Below are 25,796 nucleotides of genomic sequence, written 5' to 3'. Positions count from 1 at the left end.
TAGAAGAGAGGTGAGATACAGAAAAGGACTTGTTTGGATTTCTGATTTTCTAGACATTGCTGTAGGTTCAGGGAGAATCTGATACTCTCAGGATTGAGAAGCTCACCTAGAAGTTGTAATAAAGCATATAAAAAAGAAAGTGTTGTTTGGTTTCATTTATTCCTTTATTCTAATCAAGCACTGTTAACCACTGAATCACCTTCCCAGCCCAAACTCCTTCATTATAAAAACATGGTTTAGATTATAATAATAAAAAAAAAGCTGAACATTTTGCTTAGAATTCTGATTTTCATTTTTGTTTTCCTAGAAACATTCTCTTATTCTGGTTCTAGGTTGGAATTCAAGTGAACCAGTTGATTCCCAGTAATCCCAATCCTTCTACATGTTCCAGTCACCAGTCAGTCCTCTTTCCTGGTGCGTCACATACTGTCCGTGATCTCTTCCAAATTCAGAAAGCTAAGAAACCCACAGAAGAGGAACACAAGGAAGGTTGGTAGTTGTCAGCATGCTGTTGGTTTTGATGCCACTTCAATTCTTAGGGAGGCAGTTAACTTTAAATTTGGCATGGCACTATAAGAAACAAATTCCCATTGATACTGATGAATAAAACTATTTGTCGTAGTCAGAGGGAACTCCATGGGGATGAAGGATTCTCTTTCCCCTCCCTTGCAGGTGATGTAGAAAGGCTATTTGATTTTTTTCTGTACATGCAGTATTTCTTTCTGCTGTGGATCTGGAACTATCACCTGCCACTAGAGCTTGTACTTTCTTGTCACCTTTGTCTTCACATCTGGCAGCTGGTGTCAATCCTGACATTAACAGAGGCGAGACTTCAAGGAAATGGAATGGTCTACATTCTCCTGTCAGTGTACAGTCAAGACTTAACCTGAGTATAGAGGTCCCATCACCTTCCCAGGTATAATTTGTCCAATCCTAAGTACAAAATTAGCTTACAAACAACAATGCTATTTTTCTTTCTTTTGTTTTTGTCTTTTAACTTTTTAGGTTAGCATACAATGGAATGGAATGGCATTTTTATGTATATGTGTCCTTTGACTTTGTTCTTGCCCCTTCCCCACCTTTCTGCGGTTGGCCACCTTCTTTCCCACCTTCTTGCCCTGCCTTCAGCCCCCAATATACCATGTATCTATTATCTTACATGTTTGTTTCTCATATCCCTTAAGATCTCTTCCTCTCTTTTCTTCATACCCTTAAGTTTTGTGACATTCCACACATATACAAATGTACATACAAACATTTTTAAAAAATAAATTTTATTTATTTATTTGGAAGAGAAAGAGGTAGAGAGAAAGAAGAGAGAATGGGCACGCCGGGGTCTTCAGCCGCTGCATGCACTTCCTTGTGATTCTGGCTTATGTGGGTCCTCGAGAATCAAACCAGGGTCCTTAGTCTTCACAGGCAAACACCTTAACCACTAAGCCATCTCTCCAGTCCCATACAACCATATTTACATATGTATGTATAGATACATGTACAATTTTCAATCTAGATTCTTTTTGAATTTTTTTTTTTTTTTTTTTTTTTTTTTTTTTTGAGGTAGGGTCTCACTCTAGCCCAGACTGATCTGAAACTCACTCTGTAGTCCCAGGTTGGTATTGAACTCTCAGGGATTCTTCTGTCTCTGCCTCCTGGGTCCTGAGATTAACGGTGAACACCATGTCAAGCTACATGTAGCATTTCTAAGACTGGCTTATTTCACTCAACATCATGATTTCCAGTTCCATTTTTGTTTCTGCAAATGTCATGTTTACAATTTTATTTATGGATGCATAAAGTTCCATTGTGTGTGTATATATATATATACACATACCATTTTTCCACCTCATTAAAATACTTAATTGCATGCATGTTTGCACATGTTTCTATATTTGTGTATGGGTGTGCCAGAGTCTCTTGCTGATGCAATCAAATGCCTGACCAGCTTTGTGTGGGGGGGTGGAAACTGAACCCCAGCAGGCTTTGTAGACAAGTGACTTTAACCACAGTACCATCCCCCTAGGCCTGTGTACCACATTATCTTTATTCATTTCATCTATTGATGGACATAAATGTGGCTGTACAAGTATATATAGTCCTTTCATGTATATACCCGAGTATATAGGTGAGTCATGGTAGTTCTAGTTTCAGTTTTTTGGGGATATTTCATAATGATTTCTATAGTGACTCTACCAGCTTATACTCCTACCAGCAGTATTGTTCATTTCTCTGCCTTCATATCCTCATGTAGATTTTTTTTTATTTTTGTGATAAGTCTTTCTAACTGGGGTAAGAAGGAATTTCTTTTAAAAGTTTTCCTGAGGACTAAGTATGTGGAGCACTTCAAATATTAACTGCCTGCTTGTTTTTATTTTTATTTATTTTTTGAGGTAGGGTCTCATTCTAGCCCAGGCTGCCCTGGAATTTACTATGTAGTGTCAGGCTGGCCTAGAACTCACAGTGATCCTCCTACAGTGCTGGGGTTAAAGGTGTGTGCCACCATGCCTGGCCCTATTTGTATTTCTTCTGAGAACTGCCGGTTCAATTTGTTAGGTAGCTAGGGCTATTTTTCTTTCTGGAGTTTACTTTTTGCTCTTTCTATATATCTAGATATGCCCTGTCTGATGTGTAGTTGATTATTTTTTCTTCTTTCTGTAGCTGTCTCATTTTTAAATTTTTATCTTAATTTTATGTTTGTGTATACATGTTATACCACTCACATGTTAGTCAGTGGATACACTCAAGGAGGCTCATCCTTCTCTCCCTTCTTTGAGATAGGGGTCTCTGTCTTGCCAGTATGTACAGATTAGCTAACCTCCAGGCTACTGTATTCTTCTGGCTCTCTCATTACTGAAGACATGCTAACACCACAGACATTTGAGCAACCTTGTGTACAGCTTTTACACAGATGCTCTGGTGGGTTAAATTCTGATCAGCAGGCTTTCAAGCAATACTTTTCACTAGATGGCTGTGTGGAGTCATCTTTTCAGACCCTGTGGTGGTTTCTTTACTCTGTTTCCATATTGTGCTGAAACTTTTAAATTTAATTATTTCCATTTATTAATTTTTTTGGATTATTTCCTATACAAAAAGAATCCTGTTCAGAAGGTGTTTGTTTATGCCTGTATATGGAAAAATTTTAACTACGTTTTCATCTAGGTGTTTCACATCTTCATTAAGGTCTTGGTCCATTTGGAATTATTTTGTTCTAAGTATTTTATTCTTATTTATTTATTTGAGGGAGAGCGAGAGAGAATGGATATGCCAGGGCCTTTGGCCACTGCAAACAAACCCCAGATGCATGCTCCACCATTTGCATCTGAGTTATGTGGGTACTAGAGTCTGTAGGTTTTTTAGGCAAGCACCTTAACTGCTAAGCTATCTCTCCAGCCCTGGAAGCAATTTTTTTTTTTGTGCCATGAGAGAGAGAGAGAAGGGAGAGAAAAGAGAGTGAAATGTAGTTTCATTCTTACAATGTTTAAATTTAGTTTTCTGGGCATCATTCTTTTCTTCTTTTTATTTATTAACATACTTGGTAAGGGTATGTCTTGTGTTGGCACCATCTTTTAACTTCCTCCCTGCCCCCATTCTGCTGAGGGGCCTCCTTAGTGGGGTTGCTGGAATTTCCCCTAGGGCGAGAAAGCAGTCAATCATGGGCGGGGGGACGCCTCTGAGTATGATGTCCCAACCTGTGCAAAATTCCCTGAGCTATGGTGGTTGTGTTTTAAATCTACTATAGCAACCTCTGGATTTCTGCTGTTGTGTGTCAAGTATCCTCTATATCTGTCTTCTTCACCCTGGTGCTGCAGGGAAGCAGCACTTGTATTTATCTCCCCAATTCTTTTGTGGTGTCACCTGGGCCTTGGCTGAAATGTGAGGGGTGGTTTATCTCCTTGGGTCTTGCTACCTTGAGAAAAAGAAAACAGATTCCACAACAGAGAATGAAGTCAGCATACATCAAATGGGATAAGTATTGTTCTTTAGTTGCTTTTTTGTTTTGTTTTGTTTTTCGAGGTAGGGTTTGGCCCTAGTCCAGAGCTGACCTGGAATTGAACATGAAGTCTCAGGGTGGCCTCGAACTCATGGCGATCCTCCTCCTACCTTTGCCTCCAGAGTGCTGGGATTAAAGGCATGTGCCACAATGTCCAGCTGATGCTGGAAATTTAAAATTTTCCTCTCCATGATATTCAGGATTGTATTCTTCAACCTCCATGTATTTGTATAGTTTTTTTCTTGCTGTTTTTAGTTATAGTGCACTATGATCTGATTAGATTTTAGTTCTTTTGTATTTGTTAAGACTTGATTGTGGTCTGTTTTAGAGAAGATGTTGTGGGCTGGTTAGTTGTTTGTACCTTTCAAGTGGAGTGTTCTGTGTGTGGTATGTCCATTTGATCTTTGGGTAGCATACTTTTTTTTGTTGTTGTTCATTTTATTTATTTATTTGAGAGCGACAGACACAGGGAGAAAGACAGATAGAGGGAGAGAAAGAATGGGCGCGCCAGGGCTTCCAGCCTCTGCAAACAAACTCCAGACGCGTGCGCCCCCTTGTGCATCTGGCTAACGTGGGACCTGGGGAACCGAGCCTCGAACCGGGGTCCTTAGGCTTCACAGGCAAGCGCTTAACCGCTAAGCCATCTTTCCAGCCCGGTAGCATACTTAAGATTTCTTTGTTGATTGGTAGTTTGGATGATCCATCTAGAGATGATAATCACTATCTGATTTTTTACAGGCATTATTGTTATGAATCATTCTCTTTATGAGTCTCCCATCCAAGTATTAACCAGGTCTGACCCTGATTAGCTTCTGAGCTCAGACGAGATTGGGCATGTTCAGGGTGGTATGGTCTTAAGCTCTTTATTAGTATGTAATGGCTTTATCTCTCTTCCTATTTTGGTTTTTACTCTAGTTTATCAGATGCCACAGTAGCTGTATGAGTTTGTAGTTTCCATTGCTTGACATTTTCCATCCTTTGGTAAGTATTTTTAATCAGTGAGGTGTGTTTTGAAGACATTTCACTTGATGTTTTTAAATATAGTCAACCAGTCTGCATCTCTTCCTTTGTGAAACTGAGAGTGGTAATTCTTGTGACCTTATTGGTTGTCTTTCTGGTTGGCTTGTCCTGTAGAGATTTGCTGGTTTCATGTGTGAATCTTTCCTATTCTGTTTCTCTTCTTCCTTGTGCTCTTGTGATTGACATTGTCATTCTTTCTCTTTGAAGTATCTTCTGCAGATTTGGTGATCACCATAGTTTGTCCTGAAATCTCCTGATTTCTGTCAGTTTTAAAAGTTTTTTTGAGGGGTGGGACAAGCAATTAAGGCATTTGTCTGCCAAACCAAAGGACCCCAGGTTTGATTCCCTTGGACCCACATGTCAGATTCACAATGTGGCCCTTATGTCTGGAATTCATTTGCAGTGGCTGGATGCATGCCCACTCTATACCTGCTTCTTTCCATCTCTCTCAAATAAATATTTTACATTAGTTTAAAAACAGGTATCTAGCAACGCTAGACACAGCAATGTTAGTATGCTTCCCTGGCTTTTAGAATTCCTGAGTTCTGAGTATCTGCCAAGTAGAGTGTTCTGTGTGGCATGTCCTTGACAGCTTTTAGTACTGTTTCTTTGCTTTGTATTATTATTTTTTTTTAATTTTTATTTATTTATTTGAGAGTGACAGACACACAGAGAAAGACAGATAGAGGGAGAGAGAGAGAATGGGCGTGCCAGGGCTTCCAGCCTCTGCAAACGAACTCCAGACGCGTGCGGCCCCTTGTGCATCTGGCTAATGTGGGACCTGGGGAGCCAAGCCTCAAACCGGGGTCCTTAGGCTTCATAGGCAAGCATTTAACCGCTAAGCCATCTCTCCAGCCCTATTATTTTATTTATATATTTGACGGGGGGGGGGGGGGAGAATGGGTATGCCAGGGCCTCCAGTCACTGTAAATGAACTCCGTACACATGCACTCCCTTGTGCATCTGGCTAATTGGGGTCCTGGGGAATTGAACCTGGGTCCTTTGGCTTTGCAGGCAAATGCTTTAACCGCTAAGCTGTCCCTCTATCCCTTTGCTTTGTATTTTTGACATCTTGACTACATAATTGGGTGGTTCATCTCTGGTCAGGTTTATTTGGGATTTAATACCTTGTATATGAATGGCTGTTTCTCTAGATTAGGCTAAATTTTCTACTATAGTTTCATTCAGTAGATTCTCTGTGACTTTTCCCTCAGTTTCTTATCCTAGGTTTGATCTTGATCATATCCTAGAGTTCTTGGATGTTTTGATTTGTTTGAATGTAGTATTCATATTATTTCTTTTGCTTAATTCTTAGTAATTATTGGTAATATGTTAACTGTTTTTGGTTCATTTAGGTTTTTTTTTCCAACATTGCTATTTTTGTTTCAAAGTCTCAACTTCCTTGTTGACATTTTTATTGAAAATGACATTTTTTTCATTCTTTTAGAATAGAATGGGAGAAAAGACCCCTAGTTAGGGTGGATCATGATGCTGATTTCTAGATAAGTAGTAGCAACCCCCTTCAATTCTCCTGTGTGGAAAGAGGTTGAAGGCAATGCAATGCTGGTTGTTTGACTTAGGGAAAGGAGCAGTTGCATACTTGCCCAAGAGTACTACTGCAGGTGACAAGTAAGACAGTTCTTGGAAAGGAAGGGTGGCCTATATAGTTTATGGATTTGCCTATTACCAAGGGGTGGGATGTACATGGATAGGCAGAGGAAGAACCCAGATCAAAAGAGTAGGGGATTCTGGTATGTAAGCTCAAGAGAAATTAGTTCCTAAAATCATCTTTTCAGCATGCTGTTCTTACTACTATGGTCATGATTCTAATTTTGGGCAATTTCTGAAATATTAATTTTCACACAGGACTCCAATCCCTTTCCAAGAATTTTACATGTTTCTTGGGCATTTGCTCTTGCTTTGGGTGAGCTCCCAACTGCAAAATAATTCTCTGTGGGCTCTCTTTGTGTTGTGGTCTTGGCCCGTGGAGTATACTCACCATGCTCTTGCATAATACCAAGATGTGCTGGCTGGGGGTAGGGAGCCAGTCAAGTGGTCTGCACTTAAATGTTCTTTATCTAAGAGGCTTACTCCACAGACACTCATGTATTCTAACATCAGATTAATGTTTGGTATTTTTTAGCTTGATCAGTCTGTATTAGAAGCACTTCCATCTGATCTCCGGGATCACATAGAACACATTTGTGCTGCTCAGCAAGGAGAACCACGCGGCAACAAAAAGAAAGAACTAGTAAATGGCTGCAGTGCAGGGGTAGTGCAGAATCCTGTTGGTGCAGTTTTGTTGCAAATACCAGAATCTCAAGAATGCAGTAGTGACACAGGAATCAATGTTATAGCCCTTCCAGCATTTTCCCAGGTAAAATTACTATTAGGGACCTTCTGTCATGGTTCTCTCACCCATTCTATGCTCAGGTATCACTTTCCTCTCCTGTACTTTTAATTCTTGAGTGGCTCACCCCATTGTCCTATGGGAAAGGCTTAAGTGGCTGACTCCAAGTTTTCTGCAGGGCATTGACCAATCAGCCTTGCTCTGGAGCAGGTGAGTCAGCGCAGAAGGTTGGGTATGATGTGGATATGCATCAGGTTTCTGCCCAAAAGCAAGGAACATATTCTTTTCCATCTTTATTGGCCTACATAATCACTGTGCCACATGTTCCTGCTTTTTTTTTTCTTTTTGGTTTTTTTGAGGTAGGGTTTCATTCTAGTCCAGGTTGACCTGGAATTCACTATGTCCTCTCAGGGTGGCCTTGAACTCATGCTGCTCCTTCCTCTGCCTCCCAGGTGCTGGGGATAAAAGGCGTGCAGCACCCAGCTTTCTGCTTCTTTTAAAAGTAAAAAGTCAACATTCTAACCCCTCATTCTTCACCCTTAACTTTATAAAGATAATGAGCTTTGATATTAAGACCTATTAAGAATTCACACAAAATAAGAAAAATAATTTGAAAACAAAATCTACATTTTCAAAAACACAATGTGCCATCTAGAGTTAACTTAGTTCGACTTTGACTTTCCCTTTCCACTAGGTGGACCCTGAGGTCTTTGCTGCCCTTCCTGCTGAGCTTCAGAAGGAGCTGAAAGCAGCTTATGATCAAAGACAAAAGCAGGGCGAGGAAACCACTCACCAGCAGACAGCCAGTGCATCTGGTAAGCCTGGAAGGTGGCATGACACAAACAGAAAAGGAAGTAATTGAGTAATGATACTGTATTAGTCCTAGTAAGAATATTCTGTAGCACATCTTAAGTAAAACAGTGTTAGTCCTAGATGTCTGTGTAAGATGATGTCAGAAATCTTTTGAAGACTTTTCAAGAGTTGTCCTTTACTTGAATTGAGAATGCAAGTTTGAAGGCTGGAGAGATGGCTCAGTTGCAAGAAAGGCACTTGCCTGCAAAATAGAATGACCTGGGTTCAATTTGCCCACATAAATCCAGATGAACAAAGTGGTACATCCACATCTGCAGTTTGTCTGCAGTGGCTGGAGGCCCTGGCCTCACCCATTCTTTTATCTGTCTCTATGCTTGCAAATAAACACAATGTATTTTTTAAACAAAAAAAATAATGCAGGTTTGAAACACAATGTGGAGGTTTCTGGAAATGCATACCTGAAACCATTTACTAGAAAAATAACTCGCCTTAAGCAGGCATTATACATAGAGCTACATGTCAAAAGTCCAAGTACTAAGTATTACAGAAGAGATAAAAGGAATTAAGACAGCTCATCCATTGAGTCACTGCCAGTTATAGTCTTACACTCTTGGTAGAAGGTGGTGTGGGGTGGAGGTCCTGTCATGGGTTGTATTTTGAAGAACCACCCATGGTACTAACTGGACTCATTTTGTTGACCATATCCCCCTCTTCTTTTAGTGCCAAAGAATCCTTTACTTCAGCTAAAGCCACCAGCAGCAAAAGATAAGAGAAACAAGAAGAAAAAATTCCCCATCAGTCCTGCCAAAAAAATTCAGAGTCCTTTGAAAAATAAGCTGCTTAACAGTCCTGCAAAAACTCTGCCAGGGGTCTGTGGGAGTCCGCAGAAGTTAATGGATGGTTTTTTAAAGCATGAAGGAACAGCTACCGAGACACCCTTGGTATTACTTTAAACTACTTTAAAGCTCTAGCTTTTAACAGATCTTGATGTACCTGGTTTTGTATAAATACAGAAACTATTATCCTATGTTTGCTTCACAGGGAGAACTTGCTGCTTCCACTTCAGGTGTGCAGGGAACTTCTAGTTTGCAGCCAGACCAGTACAGCTGTGTCAGACCTATAGCACCCAATCTTGCTGGAGCTGTTGAATTCAGTGATGTGAAGACCTTGCTCAAAGAATGGATAACTACTATTTCAGGTTGGCTCAGCTCATGTCCAGTGCCTGAATATAGTGGTCCTTTGACTCAAGAGCATAAACTATATAATTTCTGCCCATTCTTCAGACTCTAGAATGCTTACACCAGTATCCTCAATGTTACAGGTTACTAATCTTTTAATGGGCCAAAAGTCACTGGAAAACTTAGTTTTTGCTCTTCTTCAAAAATACATTGGTCTTTATTTGAGGTTTTCCCCCCTGTAGATCCAATGGAAGAAGACATTCTGCAAGTTGTGAAATACTGTACTGACCTTATAGAGGAAAAAGATTTGGAAAAACTGGATCTAGTTATAAAATACATGAAAAGGTAACTTATCACAACAGAGTAACTTTTAAGCTTCTTGGGTTAAGGTGTCACCCCCCCCCCCCCCGCCAAGTCCCTGAATCTTGAAAAAGTAATGATGAAGTTGTTACCCTTCAAGGCTTTTTGAGTATCCTTTATAGAACATTATTTTTTGCCAACTTTTCCTCTCTTTCTGGAGACAGTAGGCTTTCACATTCATATTCCAGTGATCCTCCACCCTCAGCTTCCTGTCCAGCTCAAAAACCAATGGTTGTAAAATCTATACCAATCCTTAAAGGAAAGTGTCTTTGACATCTTTTTTTCATGGCCTGTCTTCTTTCCCCACCTCCAGGTTGATGCAGCAGTCCGTGGAGTCAGTTTGGAACATGGCATTTGATTTTATTCTTGACAACGTTCAGGTGGTTTTACAACAAACTTATGGAAGCACACTTAAGGTCACCTAATTGTTGCCAGAGAGCCTGGTGCTTTCTGCTAGCTGTGCCATAAGTGCTTGTGAGGTTATTTGCAAAGTGCATGATAGTAATGCTCTGAGTTTTTAAAATTTTTAATTTTTAAGCGAGTGTTTTGTACATTTCTTTTCAAAAAGTGCCAAATTTGTCAGTATTGCATGTAAATAATTGTGTTAATTCTTTTACTCATAGAATAGATTCTATTTACAAAATGTTTGTTTATAAAGTTTTATGGATTTTTACAGTGAAGTGTTTACAGTTGTTTAATAAAGAACTGTATGTATATTTTGTACAGGCTCATTTTTGTGAATCCTTAACTATTAATCCTGAAAGGCTTAAAAACCTCTAAGGTCAATCAACAGTCTCCATGCTGAGCTTTGAAATTACTGAGCTGTCTCAAGAAAACTTTACTTGGTCAGAGATTGACATGTCTTAATCATGCTTGTCTCCCAGTATTATTAACACAAAAAGAACTTTAAGAAAACTTGACTTCTTCCACATAGGGAAATTTACGTATTATAAACTAGAACACACCTGCCCAAGATTTTCTTCCAAGGAAAATTATGTCCCACAGAAACCTATTGAGGTGCCATTGGATATCTCTACTGGCCCTTGAGAAACTTGGATGAGTAATGGTTTTTCCAAATGTAGTAATTCTTAAAAAAGAGTTAATTCCATGGTAGTTAAGACTTCAGAATACCTGTCTGTCTTCAGGTGAGTCTCACAACAGATCTAACATTACAGCTATCTTGAAGAAAAAGGTGTCAGCTCATACTCATCTTCCTCAAGACCTGACTAGATGACTGCTGTGAATAAATGAAGTCTAACAACTTAGAATCCCTAATGGATTCCTATTGTATCCAATTGTCAGAATGAAATTTTCTAACTAACGTATAAAAAAGTTATCTGCTGGTGCCATGTACTAGTGTACAAGGTATGATAAATAATTCTGACCTGAGAAGACCAAGCTGTGCTGAGGATGAAAAGCTACACTAATATGGAAGCCTAACAGAGCTTACTGGTACTGCAATCTCTGTTTTTATTGGTAATTTGGAATTGTGATGATTACAATAGACTCTCATTACTTGTACAAGCAGTAGAAAGCAGCCAATGACACCATGGTTTCACACAATGCAGATAGAGAAATATCAGAATGCCTAACTTTTCTATTTTAAAAAATCCCTAGGGATATATGGTAGAATGCTGGGGGGCGGAGGGGGGGGAATCACTGGGAAAAAACACGCATAAAGACATTTCTTACATCAAAAAAGTCCCAAGAATCACAAAATCTGCAGAAGCTTGGTTAATCAAATACTGCAGGACTGATTTAATCAGTATAAAATTGAAATTGCTTTAGATTCATAATAAAAATCCAAATTTGGGGAAGGGCAAACTTTAAAACAGCAGCCAAGTAGGGAAGGGTAGGGATAAGGAAAGGAGTTAGCAGGCACGCTGGAACTGTGGGGATGGGTAACTGACCACTGTCAAACCAGTGTAAGGTTTCTTGGTTTCTCATGGAAAACATTTTATACACCTAAATCCATCGGTATCCAGATATGTCTGTTCTGTTGGTGATATTACAACTTAATATTGCATTTGCTCCAATTCCTGTCCTATGTGGAAAAATTAGATGATTTCAAATACTTTCTTCAGTTCCACAATAAGCTGCCAGTCACTCTTCTGCATTTCATCTCTGAACCAGTCTTTGAGTGCATCAATGGACTGCCGGCTGATCTGCAATGACCGAGAAAGAAACAGGGTAAACAACTGAAAGTGAGTAGCCCCAGATGTTGCTCATTAAATAGAAAGGTTAAGGAAAAGGACTCCTTGCCTGCCTGAGGGAGCAGAACCCACACCACATCTGATGTTCAGGTCGGCTATCCCTGGATTGTCAGTTATACTGTCATCTTCTACCAGAAAGTAAACTCTAGTTTTGCTTTAGAATCAGTGCCACCAGGATTTTCCCAAGGCCAGATTTTAGTCCTCAGACTTACTTAGAGGCAAGGAACCAGACAAAAGCAACTCCCATTTCTGAAAACCTGTCATTTTTGCTGAAATATTTACCTTACTGACAAGAATGTCTGTAGCTTCGAAATGTCTCCCAAACATTTTGGGAGATTCACCAGGGATAGGCTCTATTTTGACACAGACTTCCTGTCCTTTTTTTGCAACATCCACTTGTTTATGATTTATTTCAATACTCGTAATTATTCCAATGTCAACAAACTGTAAGAACAAAAACAAGGTCAGAGGAATTTATGCCCCCCTCAACTGGCTTCAAGACAGTACTATATAGCAAAAGGCCCTGCTTTCAAAGACTTGGCATGTGATGCTGCATCACCTCATCTATCACAAAATGGCTGCACGAAGATCACTGATGTTCTATAGCATTACATGTCTGTTGATGCAGCGTCATTTTCTGTTCATGCTTTTAGTTCTCATAGGGTGTTAAGAAGGAATGGTAGGGACTGGAGGGATGGCTCAGTGGTTAAGACACTTGCCTGCAAAGCTGAAGGACCCAGGTTCAATTCCACAGTACCCACATACACCAAGATGTACCTGGAGTTTGTTTGCAGTGGCTGTGGACCCTGATACGCCTATTCTGTCTCTCTATCTGCCTCTTTCTTTCTTTCTCTCTCTCAAATAAAATATTTTTAAAAAAAGGAATGGTAGATACAAAGTGCTTAATGAACTTGAAACAATGGGGACAAACCAGAAAGGTTGTCAGGTTAAAGAAACTGTGAGCAAGTGACATAACAGGGTGGGCACTGGCTGTAAAAAGTGAGTCTATTAAGTGAAGCCAAAATGGCACAGGAAACAATTGTCTTAGCTCAACTCACTAAGATACAGAGAAGCAATGACCCGTAAGATCTCAGACAACAAAAGTATTAGATGAGCCTGGAGAGCATGTCACACTCCCAAACTGGAGGTTCTAAGCACCATGTTTCCAACACAGGCACCACCATGAGCAGATCTAATGAGTCAGGCTGGGTAACTAAGCTGAATGTTTGAGTAAGTCTACAGGATACTTTACTCAAAGGTCTGAGAAGGTGGTGTTAGGTCGGACATCCCAAGTATGCAACTATTTATATTAACAATTCACTCAGGTGAGAACTAAATCCACTGAGTCAAAGTTGCTTAGAAATGTTCATATGCACTGCAAGTTCCCAAACACTAGGTTTTCTTTCATTATTTAAACCCACAAAGAGCCCCTTTTCCTGTTTGTTCCTGATAAATGACCTCTCTCTAGTGGGAAGGGAACAGAAACTGTAAAAAGGAATAACCTGTAAAACATCTGAGCTGAACACTTCAAAGAAAAGGAGGGGAACTCTTTTGGACTAGACTCAAAGATGTTAACTGCCCGAAGCCAAGACATACTTGGGACAACTGAAAAGATGGATGAGGATTCCAAATGAGACATTACTGAAGACATGTTAATTTTTTTTCAGGTTATAATGAGTGATCTAGGGGCAAGATAAATCTTAGAGTCAACATTAAATATTTACTAATACTGAGGTACAAATTACAGACAGTGAAGCTGTTTTTGTTTTGTTGTTGTTGTTGTTCTTTGAGGTAGGCTCTTGCTTTAGACTAGACTGACCTGACCTGGAATTCACTCTGGCCTCAAACTCATGGGGATCCTCCCACTTCTGTCTCATGAGTGCTGGGATTAAAGGCATATGCCACCAGGCCCAGCTCTGCTTATTTTAAAGCTATGTTTCCATATTTGTTGAGAGAAAAAAACACATAGATTAGAACTTACATTTTTGCTTGGTACGCACATGGGAGTCCCTTGCTTCACCTGACCTGCTTCCACAGTCACCCCCATCACTATTGGATCACGAGAATTAAAAATATATTGAGGGAGGATTTTCATCTTGCAGGGAAATACTGCTATATGCCTGAAAGTTAAGAGAAAGCAAATTTTCAGGTTATAATATCAATTACATATAAATGAAAATGAGGTTTCTTCCATTTTGAAAGCAGCTTTCCATACAGACTGAGAGCCTCTGACCAACTCCCTGCTGGTAGTGTGGGCCCTACAGCCCACTTTCTCTTCATCCCATTTGTTGCTTATATCTTCATTTTCTTCTCTTAAAGACCGATCAAGAAACATTTTGTGCCAAACTCAAGGTGGAAGTCAGCCCCTGAAGACGGCAAATACTTTGCCAGCCACACACTGGGGCTTAGCGCATGGCACAGCACATCTATTTTGGGGACCATGTAGGCATCCATCTATATCCTTTTCTTTGTCATGTTCCCAAGCAGCATCCAGAAAGTACCCAAGTATCTCTGCTTGTCATGCATGCATAGGAAGTGCTTCAAAGTAGTTTCTAAGAGTTTTCCTAACTTCTTAAAATATTTAATTTGTAAGCAGAAAGAGAGAGAGATAATAGGTGTATCAGAGCCTCTAGCCACTGCAAACAAACTCCAGAAGCATGCACCAACTTTGTGCATCTGGGCTTATGTGAATACTGGGAAATTGAACCTGGGTTCTTAAACTTTGCGGGCAAGAGCCTTAACCACTAAGCCATCTCTCCAGTTTTCCTGTTTTCTCCCCTCAGGTTGCAAGGTCTTAAATAAGGATATACTAATTTAAATTCTAAAACATTAGTCAGACTTTAAGTGTATTCTAAATTGAGCTAAGATTCCAAGTGTCGCTGGTTTGAACTATGTGATACTTTTTTTTCCTAGACAATAAGCTTCTTGACAGGTATTTTCCATTAATTTCCTAGGCACCAAAGGTCTACCACCACCAGTGTGATCTTGACTGTGCAACCTTACTAACCAACAGCTTCTCACGACTTAAAGAAAAGCCTAATCCTTCCTACGGCCTACCAAATCCTCTCTATACCATGAGTCTTCTACCTTCAGTGTTCTGCCATTCTCCCTGTGTATAATCTGCCAGTGTGGCTGCCTCCCTTGACCTTTGATTCAATGGTGTGGCAGGTGCTTTTCTGCCTGTGTACTCCCCTCATAATAGTACCTTACATGGTTTTTTTCAGATTGCTAACTCCCACTGAGAGGCCCAGAGAAGAGATGCCTTCCCCAGCCTTGTTTTTAAGCACTCTTCTCTTTATATACTTACTAGTTTCTTATCCAGTAACAGCCTGAGGTCCAGGAGGAAGGAGCCTGGCTGGGGCCCAGAGCATTCCTCCTGCAGTGACTTGAGTAGTGTGAAAACATAATTTGGAAGGTTTGCAGAAAAATAGCTTTGTCTCCCACAATCCCCATGCTAGTTTCCATATTTTTCCTCATATTTAACAATTGCTACACTAACAAAATACAAACATGCTAAACTGAAGACCAACAAACCGAAAGGTCTCAAGAGAGGACCTGTTTACACACCACTGGAATGTCCCAGAGTGCAGCATTTCTGGTTTATAACACTGTCAGGACAAAGCCATGCCAGGCTTTGTTGTGTACATTACTTTTCAGTATTTCACAATTCTCAACCAAATGTACCACTAAAACCTCAAAGTAAAAATCTAAAAATGCAACTTACTTAAATTCTTCTTGTTTCTGTTTTTTGTAGTCTTGTCTGTATTTTGTAAAGGCATCAAATAAGTGATAAATAATTTCGGCACTAAATATTCTAACTCCTAAACTATCAGCCATTTCTTGTGCATCCCGTTCAATTCTTACATCAAAGGCCAAAATTACTGCATACCTAAAAGGAAACACATCAAAGATCATTCATTGAGAAGAAGCACATTACAAAGGGCAGGCTAAAGTCAATAGGCAGCAGAGAAGTAGCTTACTTACTGAGGATCATGTTCCAACATCACTGAAGCCTTCATAACGTCTTTTTTATGGACTGGGCCAATGTTTATTCCTGCATACTGTAAAAAAGGAGTTTCGAGATTTATCTACATGCAATAAGTAATGGTTAGCAACACCAAACACAATGATCACCACTCAACTTGTATAGTTGGGTACAGTTACTTACGGGCACCTCTGATGTTTTCAGAAATTCAAGCAGAGCTTCCAAAGAGCCAAGTGTTGATGCCTGGACATAAACTCCTTTTTCTTCCAATTTGATAGCATTGAGTGTCTGCTTTAATTCATGGATCAATTCATCCTTGAAAAATAAAAAACTGATGTCAACATAGCACATCTAACAGCAGCAGCAGTAGCAGCCTAGAATTAAACTGTTTTTCTGGCTATGTATCATCTATCTTATCCCCTCCCCTCTGTCTTTCTTAAGTCAGCTAAGTAAATGATAACACAAATCGTCTGCTTGATTATTTGAACTATGAAATACTCTAGCCCCATGATGTCACAGCTCTTGGTTTCTGATGACAAATAAGGAAAGTCACATGTTCATGCTATTAGACAGAAATTCACCCCATGCTTAGGCCTGGTGTGTTCTCACTGGCCCCAATGTGATACATTCTCTAACAGCATGCCCTGATCCTGCCACCACAATAAAGGTGACCCATACAGAAGAGCTATATGCTTCCAAAAGATGTATTATTACTTTGGCAGTCAAATACAGTACTGTGACTGAGAACTTGCTTTGCATGAAATTGCACTGGATGTGTGCCAACTGCTCCTATAATTAGGCAAATAAGTTCTAATGATATCAGGAGAACTAAAATAAAACAGGGGGACATACTGACACATATACAGTATTCACGAATTTGATGCAGCAAGATCACAAGTTCAAGACTGGCCTAGGGAGGGGCTAGAGAGATGGCTTAGCGGTTAAGGCACTTGCCCACAAAGCCTAAGGACTCACGTTTCATTCACAAAGCAATACAACAGTGCAGGGTTGCACTGCTTACAAGTTGGCGCACACATCTGGGGTTCGACTACAGTGGCTGGAGGCCCTGATGTGCCAATTCTTTCTCTCTCACATACAAGAAAAAAGGCCATTCTGTTAGGCTTTGCTCAAACAAAACAAAAGAAACAAAAAAGGCAAAAGACTGGCCTGGGCTACACAGTGAGTTCCAGGCCTTGTATGCATGTGCAACCTTCTACTCTTGCATTGCTTTGTGCATCTGGCTTCTGTGGGACCTAGAGAATCGAATGTGGGTCCTTAGGCTTTGTAGGCAAGTGCCTTAACTACTAAGCCATCTCTCTAGAATAAAACTAATCTAGAAAGGAATAAGATAAAACTATTTCTGTTTGCCAATATTTGGTTGAGAATTTCTGCATCTATGTTCATGAGGGACATTGGTCTGTAATTTTCTTTTTTTGTTCTATCTTTGCCGGGTTTTGGTATCAGGGTGATGCTAGCTTCATAGGAGGTGTTTGGTAGGATTCCTTCTTTTTCTATTTTATGGAAAAGCTTAAGAAGCAATAGTGTTAGTTCTTCCCTGAAGGTCTGGTAAAATCCAGCAGTGAATCCATCTGGGCCTGGACTTATTTTACTTGGGAGATTTTTGATAACTGCTTGGATCTCCATGAACTTGTTTACACAGGTACACTTTAGATGCCATCCCTATCATGTGTCATGCTGACATAAACCAAAAAGTCCCAATAGCCATGAGGTTGAGACAAGAGGATCATAAATTAAGGTTAGCCTGAGCCATTTGGTGAGAAGACAAGGAGAATGGTTGGACCAAACAGCTTTGGAAACAAAGAACTTACTTTAAGAACAGGGATTTCATCATCTTTATAAGCCACTAAGAGAGGTAATCCAGCCAATGTTTTCTCGAGGTCTTTTCCAAGAATCTTCACTCCCTGAGCTGCTTCTACTTCTTTGTGCTTTTCATACTGGTTCTGCAAAGTTAAAAACATTTACACATTTATCTGAAAAGTGATACCATTCAGAGATGATGTTTGTTATATTACCTTGTGATTTCTAAACTAGGAAAGACTTCTTAGGCACAAGAAGCAATTACCACAATAGGCAAGATCCTACCTGGAGGAGTCCTGCTTGTGCATTGGGGAAACGCCTCAGTGGTTAATGGTCAGCACTTGCTCCTTAAGCATGAGGGCCTTTTAGGTCAGAGATAACCAACTTTATCTCCCCAGGCCCACATAAAAAGCTGGGCATGGCCACAAACATCTGTAACCCCAGTATACAGGGTGGAGAATAGAGATGCAACAAAGGCTACAGAAGGACATCTGCCCTGAGCTGAGAAAAACCCCATCACAAGGAAAAACAGGTGAACTCCAAGAGTTTCTCCTGAGGTTCTCTTCTAGCACACACACACACAGTCCCACAAAAACAGAGAAAGAGCAACTTTTTATTCCTGCTGTGGTAACAATGAAATGTCCTGTGTGTGATTTAACAGTAAGGAATCAAGGTCCTTCCCTAGGAAACTGGAACAAATGTACCAGAAAATGCAAGAAGGATTCCACAGTTGCACTATGGCTACTGTACATTTCCATTCCTGAGCACAGGTATCAATGACATATTCACACAACAGAATATAAACCTTTAAAAATATTTTTCAATTCAAAGTTGGGTATAGTGGCGCATACCTTTAATCCTAGCACTTGGAGGCAGAAGTAGGAGGATTTCCATGAGTTTGAGGCCACACTAAGAATACAGAGTGAATTCCAGGTCAGCCTGACCTGGGCGAGCCTGCCTCGAAAAACCACACACACACACATTCTTTTTTTTTTTTTTTCAATTCAAAGAGTCAGATACAAGTTGGGTACACAGAAAATAGCTTATCTAGAGCCCACAGATATTTTTGGTACTACACATTCAGTAACTGAAAATAAAGAAAAGTAAGGATATTAGTTACAACAACTTGGATGACTCTTAGGAAGAGAAACTACAATCAGAAAGGAGCACGTAGGAAGGAGTTCCTGGGTTCCAGTAATGTTCTGATACTTAATCTGTTTCTTAAAATTCTGTTAAAATTTTATACTATGTTTAATGCATTTTCTATATTAATAATTATCAATGTACAGCCCAAATCCAAATTTTCATATTCACAATTATCAGGACCTAAGAACTGCAGTTTATCTTTTAGGTGATTCACTCATGTCAATTCTGAGGGATGGCCCTCCTGCATGATGACATCAATAAAATATGTATTAAGTTAAGCAACTCTTTAAGGGAACAACTTCAGCAGAGCTTTTAAATACCATATAAGTCCCATGTGCCAATGCTTTCTGCTTTGGCTTACCTTTACTCGTAATTCCTTCATAGGAGGAGGTAACAAGAGGCCTCGAATCTGAGTGACAATGGGCCCTTCTACTCCAGGAACAATGATTGTATCCCCTTCCTTCAAACGACCATTGATCAATATTACATCTATGGTGGTACCCATTCCTGGGAGAGCTTTAACCTAACAAAGGGAATAAAACATATATGGTGTATCTTGTTCCTGAAATCTCAAGAAGCCGCTGCTGAAGGGAATCAGCCTGAACAGAAGCCTGATGATTACCTCCATCACTTGTGCTCGCAGCTCTTCACAGTGTGCAAGTCTCTTGCTCAACATGGTCTGAGTTAACTCAACAAGAAGGTAGATCAGACTTCCCATGCCATCACCAGTATGTGCAGAGGTAGGTACCAAAGACACAAAAGTGCGAGGATCTTTATTTTCATAGAACAAAGCAGCATTCAAACCCTGGAAGCAAAGATCATTTCAAAACACCAAGGTATGAACGGAAGTATATGGGAGAAGAATAACCAAATATTGGCTTGATGAGCAAATGGCTAATTGATTCTTAATTCTACAAAAACACTACAGAGGGCTGAAGGAGTGGATAGCTCAATTGTTAAAGTGCTTCTTGGCTTAGCATGCACTGAGAATATGAACAAACACTAGAAATGAAGACAGAATTCAGTGGAGAGTAGATTTGGGAGTGCTAGTTAGGGATTATGATCATAGTATATTGTCTATACTTATGGAAGCTATTAAAAAGATTAAAACAAACTCAGCCTATAAAAAAGGAACTCTGGGGCTGGAGAGATGGCTTAGCGGTTAAGCGCTTGCCAGTGAAGCCTAAGGACCCCGGTTCGAGGCTCGGTTCCCCAGGTCCCACGTTAGCCAGATGCACAAGGGGCCGCACACGTCTGGAGTTCGTTTGCAGAGGCTGGAAGCCCTGGCGCGCCCATTCTCTCTCTCTCCCTCTACCTGTCTTTCTCTCTGTGTCTGTCTCTCTCAAATAAATAAATAAAATAAAAATAAAATATTAAAAAAGGAACTCTGAAATACCATTTTTCTGTTACTAAAAAGGAAGCCAGGCTAGAGATGGTTAAGAAGCTTGCTTGCATGTGTTTCTCAGGACCCAGGTTTGATTTTCCAATTAAGCCAGATGCACAAGGTGGCACATGCATCTGGAGTTTGTTTGTAGTGGCTACAGACCCTACTGTGCCCATTTCTTTATCTGCATCTTTCTCTCTCAAATATATATATATATATATATTAAGAAAGCCATACACCTATGATCCAGCCCTGCAGGAAGCAGAGGCATCCACTTGGATACACCCAAAAACCCTATGTCAAAACAAAATCCAATAACAAAAGTGAAACAAAAAAAGACCCTAACACTAACCCTACTCAACTGAAAGGGGACTAGAACAGCATTAATGAAAAACACTTTATCACTAAAAAGGTAATAAAAAATACAGGAATTCTTTCTTACCTGCTGCGCAAATTCTACAATAATGGCTTTTGCTCGTTCTTCAAACTCGTCTTTTGTATTCTTTTTCTGCTTCTTTAAAGTAGCAGCCACATCAGAATCAGGACTTTTTTTCCAGTCATATAATCTATCAATCTGGAAAATATTTCTTCATCAGAAACATCTCCATGGACTGGAGAGATGGCTCAGTGTTTAAAGGTGCTTGCTTGCAAAGTCTGACTGCCCTGGTTCAATTCCCTAGTAGCCACATAAAGCCTGATGCAAAATTTTTGGTGCAAGCACCTGGCATTTGTTTGCAATGGCAAGAGCCTCTGGTGTGTTCACATGTGCTTGTGCACAAATGAAGAAATTAAAAATATTTTTTAAAAGCAGCATCTCAGAAGGGCTGCAGAAATGGCTTAACAGTTAAGGCGCTTGCCTGTGAAGCCTAAAGACTCAGCTTCAATTCCCGGGGGGAGGGGGTGGAGAGGAGAAGTAGTATCTCTATTCAAGAGTAGGTGCTCCAGAAAATACCTAATGCATATCTCACATAATGAGCATATATTTTTCAGATCTTTTATTATACCAAAAAAGCACCTCCTATAGGCTGTGTAAATGAGCCTTCTCTTAAATAAGAAACTGCTGAGATGCCATGCTATCACTTTATAGCTTCCAGTAAGTTCAAGGTAGGCCAACTTTGTTTGTACATGTAAGATCCTTGAGGTATCCTACAGCCATTAAAATGTGAAAACAAGCTGGTAAAGCAGTGGATAGCAACAAGGGCTAATTAGTTTCACCACCAAGAAAATTATGGACCCAAAAACAAAGCTTCGGTTTCAGAACAACATATATAATTGCTTTACTGCTCAAATAAGCAATAAATCTTTCATTCTCTCTTTATTTTTTTCATTTTTTATTTTCAAGGTAGGGTTTCACACTAGCCTAGGATTATCTGGAACTAACAATGTAATCTCAGGCTGGCCTCAAACTCATAGCAAATTTCCTACTTTTGCCTCCCTAGTGCTTGGGTTTCAAGGCCTGTGTCACCACACACACACAGCATGTCCCTAACTTTTCAACAAAAGTACTATCTGATTTTGGCCAGGCGCCTTTAATCCCAGCACTCAAGAGGCAGAGGTAGGAGGATCGCCATGAGTTCGAGGCCAGCCTGAGACTAAAAAGTTAATTCCAGGTCAGCCTGGACCCTACCTTGAAAAACCAAAAAAAAAAAAAAAAGTAGTATCTGATTTTGAATGTTTTAGAGATGGAAATAGTAACAACCTGAAAATTACAAATTGTATACAGATACCAAAATATCACACTGAACTCCACAAATGTGTACAATTATGGGTCAATTTAAAAATACTGATTTTTTAAAGGCAACAATACAGGCTCTGTATCCCTTACAAAGGACTGATAATAGAAAATAATAATACAAAACCTTTGAGCTCAATCTATTTTGGTTAGGAAGTATATCAAGGGGTAAGTAAAGTCCAGTCAGTAATTTTTGCTTTACAAGCATGAGAACCTGAGTTCAACCTTCAGTACTGATGCTCCAAAAAAAAAAAAAATCCAGGGACTAGAGATATGGCATAGTATGTAAGGCCTGTGAAGCCAAAGGACCCAGGTTCAATTCCCCAGAACCCACATAAGCCAGATACACATAGTGGTGCACACATCTGGAGTTGGTTTGCAGTGGCTACAGGCTCTGGCGTGTCCATTTATATTCTCTCTCATACACATACACTTTATGTAAATAAAAATATTAAAATCCAGATGTAGTGGCACAAATGTATCCTAGTGCTGGGGAGGATCACTGGGGCTCACTGGCCAGACAATCTATCCTAACTGGTGAGCTCTGGGCCAATGAGAGACTGTCACAATAAAGGTAGATGATGTTCCTGAGAATGAATGACACCCAAGATTGTCATCTAGCTCACACACAACATATTTATACATAAACAAACAGGCACACTTAAACACTTATGCATTTTAAATTTATTATTAGAAATAAAACTGAGTAGAAATGGGTCAAATGCTAAAATTCATATATGAAGTCCTTGAAAAACTGCAACAAGAAAATTATGATATGGTAAAGAAAAAAATTCGACGTCCGGTTAAGATGGCGGCATAGGTACCATGCCAAAGCAGCCTGGGGGAGAAAAGAACAAATAAACTCAGCAAAATACACAATTTTACTAAAAAGTGAGGTGTATAGGAAATTGAAGCAGCAGCGGAGAAGTAGGAGAGATCCAGAGCATCCAGTGCCCCCACAGGCCGGCAAAAGCGGCCCAGCAGCTCTGCAAACCGCGGCAGCAGTGCACCAGAAAGCCGCCAGACTCGGCTCCAGCCGCAGGAAAAGCCAGGTGCGGGAGCTTCCCCTCACACTGGCACTCTCCGCAACTCAGGAAATGTGAAGGGAGAGTGGCACTGAGCAACGGAGGAGCAGACCGCGAGGTAGAAGAACACGTGGAACAGCAACAGAACCAGAGCAGCTGCGGCTCCCTCCCCTCCCCCACTGCCTGAGCCCAGCTCCAGAGAACAGAGCAGCGTCCCGGGACCCGGCCACGCCAACTTGAGCCAACAGCGGGACTCAAGCAGGAGCAGAGACCAGTAGCAACATCAGCAGACTCAGTAGCGGCACGAGAGGCAGCAGCGGCAGACCCAGCAGCAGCAGCTTCAGTGGCAGCAGTGGCAGTGGACCAACCAGCAGTGGCTCCAGAATTGGCAGCTACAGCATCAGCAACAGCAGAGGCAGCAGCAGCGGTGGGCCCAGCAGCAGCAGCTTCAGCTGCTGACAGACCCAGCAAAGGCAGCTTTAGCAGCAGCAGTTCCAGCAGCAGGGGTGAAGATCTGCAGGGTCACAGTTGCCAGGCTTGGTTTGCCCCACAGGAAAAGCCAGTGCCCAGCTCTAGAAATCAGAACAGCAGCCCAACGACCAGGCAGCAACTTGACTGAGACCAAAACCATCCAAGGTAACTGGGATTGCACCAGGGAAGGGTCTCACTTGGTCACAAGCTGACTTGGATCCCTCAACAGACCAGAAATCTTAACCTCTATGGTGATAGAGGATCTGGTTGTTATAATAACTACTCTGGCATATATACTTGGGGCTGTTTTTGATTGAATGGATACAGTGTTTAGTTAACTTTTAGAACCTACATGTATTTTATTCCACTCAGCCTACTTGAATACTCCCATAGCAGGGGAACTCAACCCCTAGGAACACCTTGGTAGACACTCTGAGAGTCTTAAGAGCTACACCTAACACCTTAAGCTCCTACCCTGAAAATATATAACATCAAATCAATTGATACAGCTAAGAATACCCAGCTAGCTAGAAAATCCAAGCATTAACTTAATCCAAGATGCAAAAATATATACATTATAACACAAGAAACACTCAAAAGCAAGACGATATAAATCCACCTAACAGTATGAATGCACCAGAAATGACCTCCAGTGAGAACGAGTTAGAGGAAATGCCTGAGAAAGATTTCAAAAGAATGATTGTAAATATGTTCAAAGAAGTCAGAGAACAAATCAAAGGAGTCAAAGAGGAACTTAAAGAGGAAATCAAAGGAATCAAAGAAGACGCAGGACACCAATTTCATGAAATAAAGAAGGCAATACAAGACATAAATAAGGAAATAGAAGTAATAAAGAAAAACCAGTCAGAATTAGTAGCAATGAAGAACAAAGTTAATGAAATAAAAATCTCTGTAGACAATCTCACCAGTAGAATGGATAAAGGAGAGGACAGAATATCTAAGCTAGAAGACTAGGTGTCAGATCTAATACAGGCCAACAAAGAGAAAGACAAACTTATAGAAAAGTATGAATGGGAAATTCAAGGTATTCGGGACACTATGAAAAGATCAAATATAAGAATTCAGGGCATAGTAGAAGGAGAATTCCACTCCAAAGGCATAGTAGGCATCTTCAACAAAATCATAGAAGAAAATTTCCCCCAAATTGGGAAAGAGGTGCCAGTGCAGATACAGGAAGCCTTTAGAACCCCAGCCTGACAAAACCTGGAAAGAACCTCTCCTCACCATATTATAATCAAACTTCCAAACACACAAACCAAACAAAAAATATTGAAAGCAGTTAAGAGAGAAAAATCAAGTTACCTACAAAAGCAAGCCCATCAGGATTACAGCAGATTATTCAACACACACTTTGAAAGCCAGAAGGGCTTGGAGTGATATATTCCAAGTTCTGAAAGATAACAACTGTCAACCAAGGTTACTTTATCCTGCAAAGTTATCCATTCAAATAGGTGGAGAAATAAGGACATTCCATGACAAAAGCAGGTTAAAGGAGTATTTGAAGACAAAACCAGCTCTACAGAAAATTCTTGATAGAATCCTCCAAGATGAAGAAAAGGAAAATCACACATATAAGGAACATGGAGAAAACAAGCAATACTCAAATACTAGTTAACACAAGACAACAAAGGTAGAACCAGAACCCCACACACACACAAAAATGGCAAACATAAATAAACACCTGTCAATAATATCTCTTAATATGAACGGCCTCAATGCCCCAACCAAAAGACATAGGTTTTCAGACTAAAAAGCAGGATCCTACAATTTGTTGTCTCCAAGAAACTCACCTTTCTACAAAGGATAGACATTATCTTAGGGTGAAAGGTTGGAAACCGGTGTTTCAAGCAAATGGGCCTAGAAAACAAGCAGGGGTAACTATCCTAATATCGGACAAGGTAGACTTTAGTCCAACGTTAGTCAAGAAAGATAAGGAAGGTCACTTTATATTGATTAAGGGCACACTCCAACAGGAGGACATTACAATCCTAAACATATATGCACCTAACATGGGGGCTCCCAAATTCATCAAACAAACACTATTAGAACTAAGGTCACAGATAACACCAAACACAGTGGTGGTGGGTGACTTTAACACCCCACTCTCATCAACTGACAGGTCATCCCAGGAAAAAATAAACAGAGAGGCATCTGGACTAAATGAAGTCATAGAAGGAATGGACCTAACAGATATATACAGGACATTTCATCCAAATACTGCAGAATATACATTCTTTACAGCAGCACTTGGAACGTTCTCTAAAACAGACCATATATTAGGACACAAAGCAA

The 25,796-nt window shown here is 40.3% G+C and overlaps 2 protein-coding genes across 12 annotated transcripts in view; one reads left to right on the top strand and one right to left on the bottom strand.

The window, feature by feature from the left end:
- Positions 1-10,423, top strand: part of Rev1 (REV1 DNA directed polymerase) — a 101,056-nt gene extending 90,633 nt beyond the window's left edge. For 9 of the 10 annotated variants that reach the window (XM_045147730.1, XM_045147729.1, XM_045147734.1 and 6 more), the window contains 8 exons: positions 333-489; positions 714-916; positions 7,152-7,385; positions 8,053-8,173; positions 8,892-9,112; positions 9,213-9,369; positions 9,592-9,694; positions 10,023-10,423. In XM_045147730.1, the coding sequence (XP_045003665.1) occupies positions 333-489; positions 714-916; positions 7,152-7,385; positions 8,053-8,173; positions 8,892-9,112; positions 9,213-9,369; positions 9,592-9,694; positions 10,023-10,134 (1,308 nt within the window). In that variant the 3' untranslated portion in view covers positions 10,135-10,423. The remainder of the gene's footprint in view (positions 1-332; positions 490-713; positions 917-7,151; positions 7,386-8,052; positions 8,174-8,891; positions 9,113-9,212; positions 9,370-9,591; positions 9,695-10,022) is intronic. The other variant, XM_045147731.1, reaches the window with a different exon arrangement.
- The window catches only part of Eif5b (eukaryotic translation initiation factor 5B), a 99,245-nt gene continuing 83,497 nt past the window's right edge, over positions 10,049-25,796 (bottom strand). For both annotated transcript variants that reach the window (XM_045147740.1, XM_004669781.3), the window contains exons 15-24: positions 20,698-20,829; positions 19,494-19,676; positions 19,233-19,394; positions 17,737-17,868; positions 16,091-16,222; positions 15,907-15,983; positions 15,647-15,811; positions 13,904-14,042; positions 12,205-12,366; positions 10,049-11,874 (exon numbers count right to left, since the gene is read on the bottom strand). In XM_045147740.1, the coding sequence (XP_045003675.1) occupies positions 11,767-11,874; positions 12,205-12,366; positions 13,904-14,042; positions 15,647-15,811; positions 15,907-15,983; positions 16,091-16,222; positions 17,737-17,868; positions 19,233-19,394; positions 19,494-19,676; positions 20,698-20,829 (1,392 nt within the window). In that variant the 3' untranslated portion in view covers positions 10,049-11,766. The remainder of the gene's footprint in view (positions 11,875-12,204; positions 12,367-13,903; positions 14,043-15,646; positions 15,812-15,906; positions 15,984-16,090; positions 16,223-17,736; positions 17,869-19,232; positions 19,395-19,493; positions 19,677-20,697; positions 20,830-25,796) is intronic.

This window comes from Jaculus jaculus, chromosome 4, assembly GCF_020740685.1.
Source record: "Jaculus jaculus isolate mJacJac1 chromosome 4, mJacJac1.mat.Y.cur, whole genome shotgun sequence".
NCBI classification, from domain to species: Eukaryota; Metazoa; Chordata; class Mammalia; order Rodentia; family Dipodidae; genus Jaculus; species Jaculus jaculus.
The sequence above is the reverse complement of the archived record's forward strand: the minus strand, read 5'-3'. Positions and strand labels throughout refer to the sequence as shown.